A 13,376-nucleotide genomic window follows, 5' to 3' on the forward strand; every position below is an offset into this window, starting at 1 on the left:
TTTTTCTACTATTTGAAATCTAATTCACGTTGAGAACATGCCGACTGATACTTAAATACTGCTTACTGTAATATGCTCATCTTCAGCTGCAGTCCATGCAGTACTTCTATCACTCTCTGTACATCGCCAAGAAGCTGGTGAGTGGCTACTATCTTCTTGGCATTCTGATGGGAATAATTTTCTTCCAAAAATGCTAAGCCATGCATGTGACCATTACTTAACCATTCCTTCTCATACCAGTACTTTAAGCTGGACCTCTGACCTAAAGCAACAGTAATGAGCGTGTTAAAATGAAGCATTAACTATGGTATGTTAACATTACTGGTAGTAATTCTGATTATCTCAAAGTCTTGCAACAGCTTATTTGTTCTTATCAATAGTACCAACAAAGATCCTACATTAGCAAACAAAACCCTGAAGACATGAAGAACTTGTAAAGTAGTAAGTGAGACGATAACCTCAGTCAAAAACCTCTGCCCAACTGTAAAAGCATTCAGACCCCAAATTCCATCAAAGGACATCCACAACAGGTAATTGCAGCTGACGTACACAGAAAAGCGTATTTTTAGCAGGGTATCACGCTGGCTAGGAACTGTGGTTATAACTAAAGCTACAGTTGGAATACAGCTCTCTGCAGACAGAAAAATGCAGCAAAAGGCAGTGAAGCTTCCCTTCTCCAGTGGTCTTGTTTTTAAGCATCACACGTGTATTAGTACAGTCATTCAAAAGTAAATTTGAAAGGAAACAACGATGAGGTTCTGATGGAGATCTTGCCTAAGTCAGGCTATTAATAATGCTAATTCTAGCTTAAGAGGCTGGCATATCAACAACAGCTGAAATGAAATTATGTTAAATGTAATCAATGCATCAGTAAAAGTAACTTGAGAAGCCAAGCAAAACGGTATTAGCAGGAAAGAGTGGAACTTCAGATGTGTGCTAAATGGCAAAAACCACAAACAAAAAAAATCCAAACCAAAAACCCAACAAGAGCCCCCCCCCCAAATTTTGTTCCAGCAGGTGTTCTCAGAAGACAGCTCAGCACCCTGAGAAACACCACATCAGTCACTGGCCTATATACAGGGAAGCTACAAAATCAAAGATGAGCAGAAACTCAGAATGATATTCACAAAAAAAGTCTCCAACATAAGCAGGTTAATATTGACTAGAAGTGTCAGCAGTTAAGGAGAAGCTAAGGGAAAAAAACCCAAAAAGAGTTACTAGGCAGCAGAGTAAGAACAAGGGATTGCACTGCATGCATATTAGGTAGCATCGCTGCCCACGCTATTATCGTTGGCACGACGAAGCAAACCAACTCTCTGGAAGCGATACTGAGAAATGAGCAGAACTTGGTCACAGGTGTTTATGCGCTTTTGGACAGCAGTTACAGAATGGCAGCGAAATGGTGTCTGTACCGTGCCCTGTATGAACATCCGTGGACATAAAGGACACTTTCAAACTGAAATGCAATACTAAGGCTCTGTCTCAGTAAAGGAGTAAAAGCAAACGAGTGCGCTTGTAAGCGCACTCAGCCATCAGGCTGTACAGGACAAGACTCAATGTTTTGAGGCAAGACCTCCAAAAACTCTCAAAACAGAAACCAACATAGGGAAGAATGAATTTTCAGATTTCAGCAGATATGCTGTAATCAAGCAAGAGATCTTCTCGGTATGGCCAGAACCACTTCGGAGACATTCCTGACATACCTGTATTAACCCCCACGCATTTATTTTTGTGTTAGAGAAGCTACCACCTGTGACAGAACATGAAGTTCAGTCCACAAGAATAAAATCGTGCATTTTAGAACTCCACGGTCATCTGAACAACACCGAGATTATCCAGCTGAAGCCCATCCACGGCGTTGCTTACTTAGCGGTGTATTCGGAGACAAAAAGTGCTCTCTTTCTAAGTGTATAATCTTAAGAGAAGACACAAGACAATATCCAACAATGTGTGCTTTCTACGGCTTGAATGAACCTCACATCATATGCATCTTGATAATGTTTAACCAAGGGTAAATGTTAACAAATCTCTTAAAAATCCCACTTGACTCAATAAAACCGTCTAGAATGACAGTTGGGACAGTTTTTTGGCATAATTAAACTAAACTTGCTTTTTTTTCCCAATAATATGAATGGTGCTGCTACAAGTCCCAGTGCTAAACTGGGGAAAGCTCCTAAATAAGACTTTGCTGAATGGTCATGCCCAGTTTTAAAAGCAACTTCTTTGCAGATTCATAAAGCCTACTTAGCTCATTTCAAGCCAACAGCAGATTCACTGAAATTGAGAAGCCACTTTTGCAGTCAAAAAGTTGGATATGTTTTCCTTTTCCAAGACAGAGGTAAAAATTAAGCCCAAATTAAAAAAAAAAAATTAAGTTCCAGGATCTTCAAAGCAGTAGTTAATAAAAGTGATTAAACTAATAAAGCAAATGAAGTGTTAGTTGTAATCAGTTTTTACCAAAAAGCATTCTGATATGAATACAAGTAGTTCAAGTGTGATGGCACAACTTCAGTTTGCATGTGCACTTTAGTTAAGTTTAAAACTAACTCACATTGACACAAATCAAAGCAAAGTATCTTGAAAATAGAGGGTTAAAATCCTGGATGCAAGATACTGTAAAAAACCTTAAATCAATGTTAAACTATTTTACTACTTAGAAAACTGAAGGTAAGCGTAGCATGTCTTCCTTGCTATGAGTACAAACAACATTAGTATACGAACTACACATACCAATAAGTTAAGCTACGGAAGAGTGGGTAGTTTTAAACAGCCAAAAAAAAGCAGAGATCACAATCCAAATACGTATATAAACCAAAAAAGGTCTTGTGATTAGGCAAACAGAGATCCCATTTTCTCATAATTTATGAACATGGACTCAAACCCGAACCTCATCCGTTTCCACATTCAGCGAGGCTTTGTAAGTCGTAGAGTAGAAACTCAGAGAGGATCCCCATAAGTGTAATTTTACCTGCTGCATAAGATGGACTAAGACATTTTAAAATACATAGTTAGGAGTAGAGAACGTATTGCTTAAATCAACTCTGACTGAATTACCCAAGATAATGTATATTTGTATTTATATACATGGATTGCAAGTGCCTTTCCATAACAAGCACTAGCACATCATGGCTGTTGAGAACCAGCGAGCGTCTTGCTGACTTATTTTAAAGAATGCGTAAGCCTCGTCTTGTTGGAGGAAAGCTGCAGTCATATACTGTAAGATGTGCCCGTGGGGAGTCCTTGCTTAAGTTTCCTGAGTGCTTCTAAATTCATTTTACATAGCCAGACAGTACAATCCTTACGACTGGCAAATATGTGGCAGATGTTCATCACATAAAACATTCATTTCCATTCCTGTCCAGCTGTAATTCCACAATATTGACTCATGTACGTCCACATCAATTAAACTTTCTGTATCTATAACTGAACTCAATTACCTATAATGACAGACACAGCTAGGGGAGCAAAAAAAAGTTTAATCTTTGCAAAATATATATATATGTATATGTGTGTATATATAAAAACTAATAAAGTTACTACATATATAAGAAGGTTCTGTAACCTTAAATTTCTGTACCTGGAGGATCTTGGCAAATATAGCAGGTATATTTCTCAGGTACATTATCTTCCAGTAAACCCATACAGACTCCATGCTGCCAGCACAGACACTCTTCACACTGTTTAAAGTCAAGAAGTGCACATCAACAGAAATGAAGCCTACAGGAGCTCAATAAGATTACCTCAATTATGAGACACATCATCTACATCTTTTAAGACAAAAAGGTGTATTAATACCCACCCCCCTCTTCCAGCTATAAGCAAATACATTAAAGAATCAGAGTACAATAAAATTTGAACCCTTCCCACACATTTTTCACATGGATTTCTGGAGAATGACAACAATTACAATTTAGAGATCCCAAAAGGTGCAAAAGTGTTCCCTTTGGAGATGAAAATCTTTCACGAGATGCGTGCACACATAATCAGGACAGAAAACAGTATGCAATCAAGCTTTCTGTAGCAAACTATATCAAGTTTTCTGAATTAAAAGGTTTCCCCCTCAAACGGTAAGTCACATTCAATTCTAAAATCCAAGGGCTATTTATGTCACACAGGACTAGCCATTACGCTTTACTGATACTTGTATCTCTAACATTTTATCTATTTCTGCTAATAGAAAACTAAAGTGCAGCTGTACTAGCTTTAAAAACTTCTGACGTTCTTCCAAGTGTAAGCATCATATTGGCAAAGACTGAACATAAGTTGGCCCTACTTTTTTAGCGCAGTTACTCTACTTAAAATGCCATCACTGTAAAGCTATACAGCTTTAGAGCAGGAAAAACTATATGCACATGTTCTGTTTCAGCCACTTCTCCCCCCACACACTTGAACAAGCAGACAAAACTTGAGCCGTAGCCTAAAGACCACTGAAACCTAGGACAAAACCCCACATAAGAATATTAAGGCAATTTTGATTTGAAACTGTAGTGTCGGTTCAGAATTACTATTTTGACAAGCAGTGAGACAATAGGTCATAACCTTTATTTCTCAGAGCACAAGCCAAAAGCTTAATGCAGAGATCTCATCAACATTGGCAAAGGTTTTGAAAATGAGCTAAACCAAACACAACCAGCACCTGAAGCAGTCTTAGATGCTGCTCTTCACTGACCTACAAAGATGCCAACTTGATAAACATCTCATCTCTGTTGAACACCAGTTATACCACTTTTATTAATGCTCTTATGTGCTGCCTTTCCTCAAGCTAGGAGAGACAGAAAGGGACCACCAGTTTTTGAATAAGTCATTCTATTAAATTAGTGGTCTAGGCATGGAGGAGCTAGAAGCACTGGGAATGGAGAATGTAAAAGATTAGACAGAAACAGGCTTCTGAAAGACTAACAATGTTTTGCCTTACAAAGTGGGTAAACAGTCCTAAAGCAATAAGGAGATGTTTTCAAAAAGGCTAACAGACCATCCTCCTTCCACAAAGATGATTAGTAGGAACCAGAAAAAGGAGCCAGAAAAAGGTGTCCTAAAATGAAGGAAACAGATTAAGAAAAATAGACTGCGTGCTAAAAATAAGAAGGATGCTCCTGGACCTAGTTACACTTGCATCGTGTAGATCATGCCATATGGCACAGAACTACACTCAGTGATTTTCCAGGCAAATTCGCCCAGAACTCTAATGGAGCATCCCAACTTTTTTTATTTTACTCAACTGATATTTAAATATCCACCCCATCAGGGCACGGGTCCTTCCTTTTATCTGCATGTCCTACTTCACAGCTTGGTTGGCCAGGCTACAGGCTATTGTCCTGGACACATGCTACATAGAAGCTATCCGCTGCCCAGGCAGTAGTAGGGAGATTCAAACCAAGCCAAATAAAGAGATTTTGAAGAGGAAAAAGCATGTGGAGTTGCGCAATAATATTTAAATCAAAGTTCAAGTGCGAAAGAAACAACCAAACACAATGGACATGTATTTAAAGCAGCTTTTCATCTACCAGAACAAGAACATCCCAAGTCCATTTACATCCATCACCTCCATGGCCACCAAATTCAGCCCCACAATTCTCTACATCACACGAAAATTCACCAATGTTTAGGTATTAAAAAAACAAAAGGAAGGGACAATGACATTTTGTCTGGACTTTTTTGGGCCCAAGCCTTACCCTAAAAAGGGAGTGCCGTGCCTTCAGAAGTAACACATGGCAATGCTAAGCTACCACTTTATGCAGGCTCCATAAATGAAATCTGGTAACCTCCTTGCAAAGTTATAGAGACTAGAATGAAACAGCATTGACCAATAAATATATTATTTTTCATACTTTTTTCCAGTTTTAACTTCTACTAACTGAGGCAGGTACTTACTTCAAATGCAAAACCATATTTCTGTATCCCGGTGTAATGAATGGTATTCTTTATGCACAAATTGCTTGAGACAATTAAATTAAGTGAAGTTCCAGATAAAGGAAGAGGTTTTTGCAAAATCTCTAAGCTGACTTTTTTGGGATTTTACTATTAGCTTAAAGACCTAAATGGAACATACTCTCGGTTTAACTGTAGAAGAGTTTCATTAAACCTTAATGGTACCCCATCTTTCAGGGAAAATAAAGGTGCTGCTTGTGTTTAAAATTAACATTTTTTCCTCATTATTTCTAAATTGGGCATATTCATGGAAATCAGCACAGTTCAAAGAGAAAATTACTTACCATTCTCCCTCTTGTAAGGGGGCACCATACACGTATCCTGGGAGGAAAGAACCTCCAGTCACAAGAAACTGCCCTGGCTCCTAATTTTGATACCAAGTCAAGGCAGCTTGGCACACAGGCACATGCTCAAGCAAGTAGCCCAAGTATCAGCATATTTCAGTCAAATCTTGTCAGAGTAATAAACAGGGACAGAATAAACACCCCAATGGAGACAAGTGTAAAGAATGACAATATTCTTCTAAAAACCCATATACTGAGCAAAATTACATATCTTCAGGAAGAGAGGACAAGTCTAAATGCAAGTTCTTTAGGGTAGGCACTTCAAATTCAAGTTTCCAAGTGCCAAATTAAAATCTGAGTAGGAAATAGGGAAGAAATCTTTCCTTCTTACAAAGTTACGAACAACTACACAGGATTCTCACACTATAAAAGTCAAAAGGAAGTGTCGATCTCAGTACTACACCTCTGAAAAGCTGGAAATAGGCTCCCCTCGTCACAATTCCATAGTTGTATAACATAGCATCTTTGCTTAGTATTAATGCCCTGTACTTAAAGAGCTAACACAGGCATTTCTACATCAACAACAGAACATCAACAACAAGACCAGACTGTTCAAAACATTTTCCCCAAAACTACAGGCTGACAGAAAGCTGTGGGGAGCACAGCATTTAGTACCTTAAGCAAACCATCTGCCTAACCTACCCACCAAAATCTTGTTATCAGCTCCTTGCTCCCCAACTCCTATTGCTTCAATCCCCGTAATGAATGCAGGTACTCACCATGCTGACAATCTGCATCTCTCTTCCAGAGAGAATAACCTGTTCTCCCAGATAATTCTTTTATAACACAGCTAAAGTATTTAAAACTTTGCAGTACAGTCAAAAAAACCCCCAAACTAGTTCAACCTAGAAAACCAATTTCAGAAGCATCGCATGAAACCTTACATGAAAGCTATCCAGACACAATGTCCGGAGCTAGCTTACAGTTCTCTGCGTTCTACAATCATAGACTAGTGTTGACCCTACTTTTGCCAGAAAATTACACTCCAGACTCTATCTTCGTGTTTTTCATTGAGCTGTCTCCTCAGAAGGCAGCCAGCCCCCTTTATTCCCAACTGTCCCAACTCCTTTTCCTCCTATACGCTCAGATGCTATTGATCCAATTTTCACCACTGCCCATCACTACACCCTTTCCTAACTAATGCACAAGGTACCTTTTGCCCTGCGTTGTCAGGATCCAACACTAATACAGAGGTGTGCATCTAAATGAACTCAGCACTAAGAGAAAAAGCGTCACACCTTCCAGAGCACATCTCCATAAAATACTATGGAAGGCCAAAGAAAACTACCCAGTGAACTTAGCTGTTAAACTCAATCGTTGAGATCAAGAATCAAACTTAGCTGCATTAGCTAGCCTTATTATTTTTTCTTAAAATTAGGTTATTGATGTTCAGAGCAAAAAAGATGTTTCTACTGTCCTGCTGCAGAAGCCAAGAACTCCTCACACTACGATTTGAACCGTGCACCCCCTCTTCTCCTTAACAGGTTTCTGCCTCCATTCAAGCAAGCAAGTCCACCAAAAAATCAGCAGCGGCTGTGAGATAAGTATAGATCAGCTTTTGTCTTTCCTCCTAGTTCCAAACAGCAAAAAAGAAGTGCAGTTCACATTAACATGCCAGGAACTATCCCAGTAAGGGGTCCTACAAAGTGGGATTCAAACCTCACAAAAATTAGCAACAGATTGCCTGGGAAAGTGAATTCAAAAGCTGCAGATGGGGGTGAGCTTCGTGTGCCAGAAAACTATTTCTGAAGTTAGTGTCATGCCATATCCTACCACAAATAAAACAACCTCGTCAAAAGAAAGCAATAATGACCTTAAAATTTGCAATGAGCCCAGCTGCCAAGCTGTACTACAGTACTACTGTCGCTTTGAACTGAGGTTCCACAATGAGCAAAAGTTATCTAGATAGAAAGGGTGGGAGCCTCCAAAAAACCCAACCAAAACACAAAAAGCGAAACAACCAAAAACCCAAAACTAAACCAATTTCTTCAGAAGGGCAACTATGAAAAGCTCGTGATCTCGGTTCAAGAGCATCACACACTTAAGCCCCTGCATACGCTTTATCTAAGACTTAGGGGGAGTTACCAAAGGGGACCAGGCAGCTCATGTAAGAAGCAGTGGCAAAATAAACTAGAGCAAAAAATGCTGAAGAAGTTTTTTTATTTGCTATGTTTGACTTTGCTATTTGAAATCAATAGGAACTGGGTGGAATGGCTCAGAGTAGCTATGTGGGGAATGGTTTCCTGATAATTTACAAACATCTCAAAAAATAAAAGTAAACAGCCAAGGCAGCTCCAAAAGAGGCTTTTAGCAACAGTTTTAAGCAGGAGAGATAACAGACACTGCGCTGGCTGGAAACAGTTTTCTGTAAAGTTGGTTTAAAAAGAGTACATAAATGGAGAACGGACAGATGGCCTTATGCAGATTAGGAACTTTGAATTTACAAACTGCAGAACGGACAAATGCAGCTCTGCTTCAAAACAAAAGACTCCAGTAATGACTTTTTTTGTTCATCCTGTCTAGAAGATTGTACGTTTAAGTCAAGCTTTCTTGCCAGGGCACAGAAGTGGAAGGGTACTACCATCTCATGGTAATGTTCTGAACGTGCTCATAACTAGAGGGAAGCAAAAAAACCACACACAAAAAGCCACTGATTTTAAATACATATTCTCCAAACCTAGGAAGTGTTCTAATTTTTAGAAAAACGCAAATCCACAAGCCAACCGTTAATGGCTTATATAGAATTGTCCCTCATCCCCCACCTCCCTTTGATTAAAACCACCCAAACTGTATCAAAAAGCAAAGTTTTTCTACCTATCATAGCAGCTGCTCACACTAACAGGTTACCTTAAAATTTTATGATTTCAGAGGAAAAAATAGTTTATTTCACATACAGAACATACCTGGGCATATTTCTACAACAGCTTTTCCACTGACACCTTCCACTGTATTCACTGAAATGTGCATTCACCCTCCACTTCATACCTGAATCATGAAGTCATTTTCTTCTTTTACTTCACAAACACACCGAACAATCTCAAAATCACTTTCTTCAACTTCTTCGTCAGGATTTGTGGTTACATCAACATCCTGACTGCAGTCATCATCACTCCAAAGCAAGCTATCCATAGATGACTCACTCAGGGTGTCATCCTCTGTACAAAAAGTAGATAGATAAAATCCCAAGGAATTACGAGAAGGTCAAATAACTCTCAAGATTTCATCCTGCGTATGCAGACATACATTTCTAAAAGCATGAGTTCACCGTGTAATTTAAGGAACATCACAGTATTACTACATTATGTAGTAACCTTCAATAAACAGTAAGTTTATTGAAGGTTACTACATAATGAATTTTTATATTCTCATTAATAGCCCCTTCAAAATATTCCAACTTATCAGCTTCTGTCATTAAAATTTGTCTCTCAACATAGAGTGCCTCAAACCAAAGGCACAAAGTCTCTTTAGACGAGTAAGTACAATAGACAAAACCAGCTTTATAAATTCAAACAGGTTTCATACTAGTTTCTGCAATTTGTTTAGAATTGTGACGTGATGCTTTAAGTGTAGAGCTCCCAAAAAGAGGTAAGAGGGTTGTCTTACGAACCATTCGATCTCACAAAGTGATGTCTCCGTTACAGAAACATTCAGAGTCCAACACAGACTTTAATCCTGCTTCAGAAATTATTATTTTCATTTAGTCTCCTGTTGAGGACACATCTACCACTTCAGGGGCAGTGCACTGCCCAAGGTATTCATTAAAAACACTCCCACGCTACTTAAGCATTAATGGATCTCTGTCGATTGAATAAAACTGCCAAGAAAATCTTTATTCAACAACATGCTAAATTGAGATGCCTACCTCAATAATATTAATGCAATGCCTACGCCTTCCTTGGGGACAGAATGGGAAGGTCAGAGGGAGAAGACAAGGATTTTAGTTACTTGGGAAATACTCTAACAAGCTGGAGGAAAGTGAAAGGTAAAAATTTTAGTCACTCTTTAAGTAGATTGTGGTCTCTCACCTATATTGGGTAGAACTATTTTGATGACTTAGCCCCTAAAACAACACTGTAGAAATAGAAGCAGTAGTAGTGATATAAACTAGATCTTTTGGAGAAACATCTGTTCTCAAATTTAAGGGGCTGAGAACCCAATGCATTAGTTAATTTTCATGTTCTGAAGTTTTATTCCACCTCTGAGATAGGACACTCTTCGTGAAGTACTCTGGAAGTGACAGGTTAAGCACACTGCACTTTCATTCTACACAAGAGTTGTACTATTACTTACACGAGGCACTGCTTTTATCATTAGTACAAGTTCTGCACATGTAAAAAGCAGCAAAGCCATTGTACAAACGCTGAAACAAAACCATTTCCAACACTTCTCACTTTTTCAATGTCTATGAACTGATCAAAAGAAGTCTGAGCAACTGATGGCCAAGCTACTAAACTCCGAGTACGTTCTATGGTCGATAAGCTCCAAAAACCACAACTGATCAGACTTGCAGAACATGTTTTAAGACATTATCACTATCTGCGCTTCAGTAGTTCTCAATGTTTCCTCTTTTCCCTATATAACGGAATTAACGGAAGTTAATTTTTACATTTTGCCCAATACCAAACAATAAAACAGTTCTGTAAAAGAAAAAAAATCAAATGGTCACCAACACTGTATCTGTACAATAAGGAATTTAAGATTCCTGTACATAATCAAGCTGTCATACACTTCCCATTTCCTTCAAATTTGTGAGCTTTAAGAATAACAGAAAGAACAAAATGTTTGTCTCCCTTTTTTATCGTACCAGCTTGTGACAGTAAATAGCAAGATGGACGAAGATATTAAAAATTATGAAAGCCGGACCACAGCAGCACATTTTTAGGAGCTCTGTTTACGAAGTACTATGAAGACACTAATAAATAGCTACTCAAGAGCTTCCCATCATTATGAAGCTCAGAAAGTCATTATAACCATGTATCACACTGTATCTATACAACTACACATAACAACATCCAGTGGTCTCTCAAACACAGCACACATACTGTATAAAACTTGCACAGCATCTATTTTTAACTCTGAATGAGTTATTACTTTGTAGAAACCTTTGGAAATATGAAAAATTCAACTACTGAAGTCTGAACATGGTTATTACAGAGTTAATAAAGTGCTGCAAAAAGGTGCAAAATGAGTGAGTTCTGAAATAAGGGGAACAGTCTTAAAGCTTCTGTGAAGGTAAAGTCAAAGCAAAAAGCAGCAACATCAAGCTCTGGCAAATTAACTGGGTTCAACTTCTTCAGGTAGAGGAAAGGAAACACACACAGAGTCCTGCGTAAGAATAGCCAAATTTACTTCATGAGTACCAGCTTTTGTGCATATTAGTGCAGCTCACACATTTACTGGTAATGAAAGACAGAACCAGCAAAACATAGAGGAGAGTCATCTTACCATTTGTTTTTGATTTTCCTCTGTGCTGTCCAGAATCAGAGCAGTGTAGCAGCGTGCTTGGGTGGGCAGATGATTTATTTGAAGAAACACATTTTGTGACAACTGATTTTTCAGGAGAAAGCTCCTGTGAAATATCTGTGTTTTCTTCACTGCCAGAGTATTCTGTAAAATTGTTAAGAACTGTTACTGTTAGAAATCTGTGCTCAAGAAAAGTTGACAGAAGAAAAAACCAGCACCATGCACGCCCATCGCAGGCATATGTAATTCACTGAGACAGTTTCCACTTCAATATGCTACGACTCTACGACTTCCCTATGCTGCTGAAAGATTCGCGAGCTTTCTAGAGGCAAGAAAGTTCTTGTCTGAACCAGAAAAATCTTATGCAGCTCAGTTGTCCCTCACTGCTGACGTAAGTGAGAAAGGCTGAAAAGACTGGTTAAACCTAACTATTCTTCAGGGTGAAGATGTAATTGCTTTTGCATTACAGGCACTTCTACACAAGCACTGTTAGCTGAGACCTCTCCTTCACATCCTGTTATTCGCACGGGCTACACAGTCCCTAATCTCACAAAGCATCTCTTCCCTTATTTTCCTAGTGTATGTACAGAACAGGATGCATGGGTGGAAAAGAAAAGGCCTGGTTAGGAATGTGTGGAGAAAACACCTAGAACAGTTCCTCTGTGGAGTACCCATTCATCACGTCCTGGACCGTATGTAACTCAAGGCTGTCTGCAGTTAAAAGCAGTACCCTCCGATCAGTTATCGGGAGGAAAAACCTTCAAAGTTCCTGGACTGAAGAACCACATGGGCAACATCAAAAAAGGCAAGCAACATTTTAAAACCCAAGGGTAGAGGGACAAGCGATTTGTGGGTATTATTTCTGCAACTGTTGCCTAAGTTTACAAATTATACTTTGCATATTATCATTGTATTTGAGGGCACCACATAATCAGAAACTCACTAAAATGATTCTGGGTCAGCCTGCCTGTGGTTCTTCCTTCTCCTCTACTCTCTCATAACAGCTTGCCCTGTTTCTTCATGGCAAACAAAAAGGTAAGGTATTTTCTTTCCCATCTCAGAAACTCCTCCATAAGGAGCTCTAGTTTAACAAATTATGCATGCCAGATTGAAACGTGCTGATTTAATGATCCTACACATCCTTCAATGGCAAAGAAAGTTGCCACGCTTGATCTGTAAACACTGCACTAGAGAAATCTTTCAGAATCATTTGCAGTTTTCCGAAGTGAAGAATCCAATCACCAATAACACCTGGGCCTACATACAAAGTTCAAAGCATAAAGTGGCCCAAGGAAAGGATTCCCAAGCCTCTGTAGATGACATCAACAGAGAAGACAAGTTCCTACTACAACCTTATTAATGTAGGTGGAACAACACGTTACAAGACAAGACAGAGGGACACTGCATGAGTATAGACTTTAAATCAGGCTTTTACTTCACCTCTCCAGGAGAAGAGAGATTTATCCTTTAGGGAAAAAAAAAAAATTCAGATGCAACAGATTTAATAGACCTCATTGTCACAGCCTCTGAAATCCCATACTAAGTGAAGGTGTAAGAAATAAGAAGGTTAACAGCAGAAAAAGAGGAACCATCAACATTTCCAAGCTCCATCATTCATACAGGAGCCCCAAAACTAACTCA

At 38.8% G+C, this 13,376-nt stretch overlaps 1 protein-coding gene across 2 annotated transcripts in view; it reads right to left on the reverse strand.

Moving 5' to 3' along the window:
- The window catches only part of PHF20 (PHD finger protein 20), a 63,827-nt gene that overhangs the window by 8,524 nt on the left and 41,927 nt on the right, over positions 1–13,376 (reverse strand). For both annotated transcript variants that reach the window (XM_059827146.1, XM_059827145.1), the window contains 4 exons: positions 11,718–11,879; positions 9,258–9,427; positions 3,578–3,677; positions 67–262 (listed from right to left, as the gene is read on the reverse strand). In XM_059827146.1, coding sequence (XP_059683129.1) covers positions 67–262; positions 3,578–3,677; positions 9,258–9,427; positions 11,718–11,879 — 628 coding nt within the window. The remainder of the gene's footprint in view (positions 1–66; positions 263–3,577; positions 3,678–9,257; positions 9,428–11,717; positions 11,880–13,376) is intronic.

The sequence above is a fragment of the Gavia stellata genome, chromosome 20 (genome assembly GCF_030936135.1).
Source record: "Gavia stellata isolate bGavSte3 chromosome 20, bGavSte3.hap2, whole genome shotgun sequence".
Classification (NCBI taxonomy): Eukaryota; Metazoa; Chordata; class Aves; order Gaviiformes; family Gaviidae; genus Gavia; species Gavia stellata.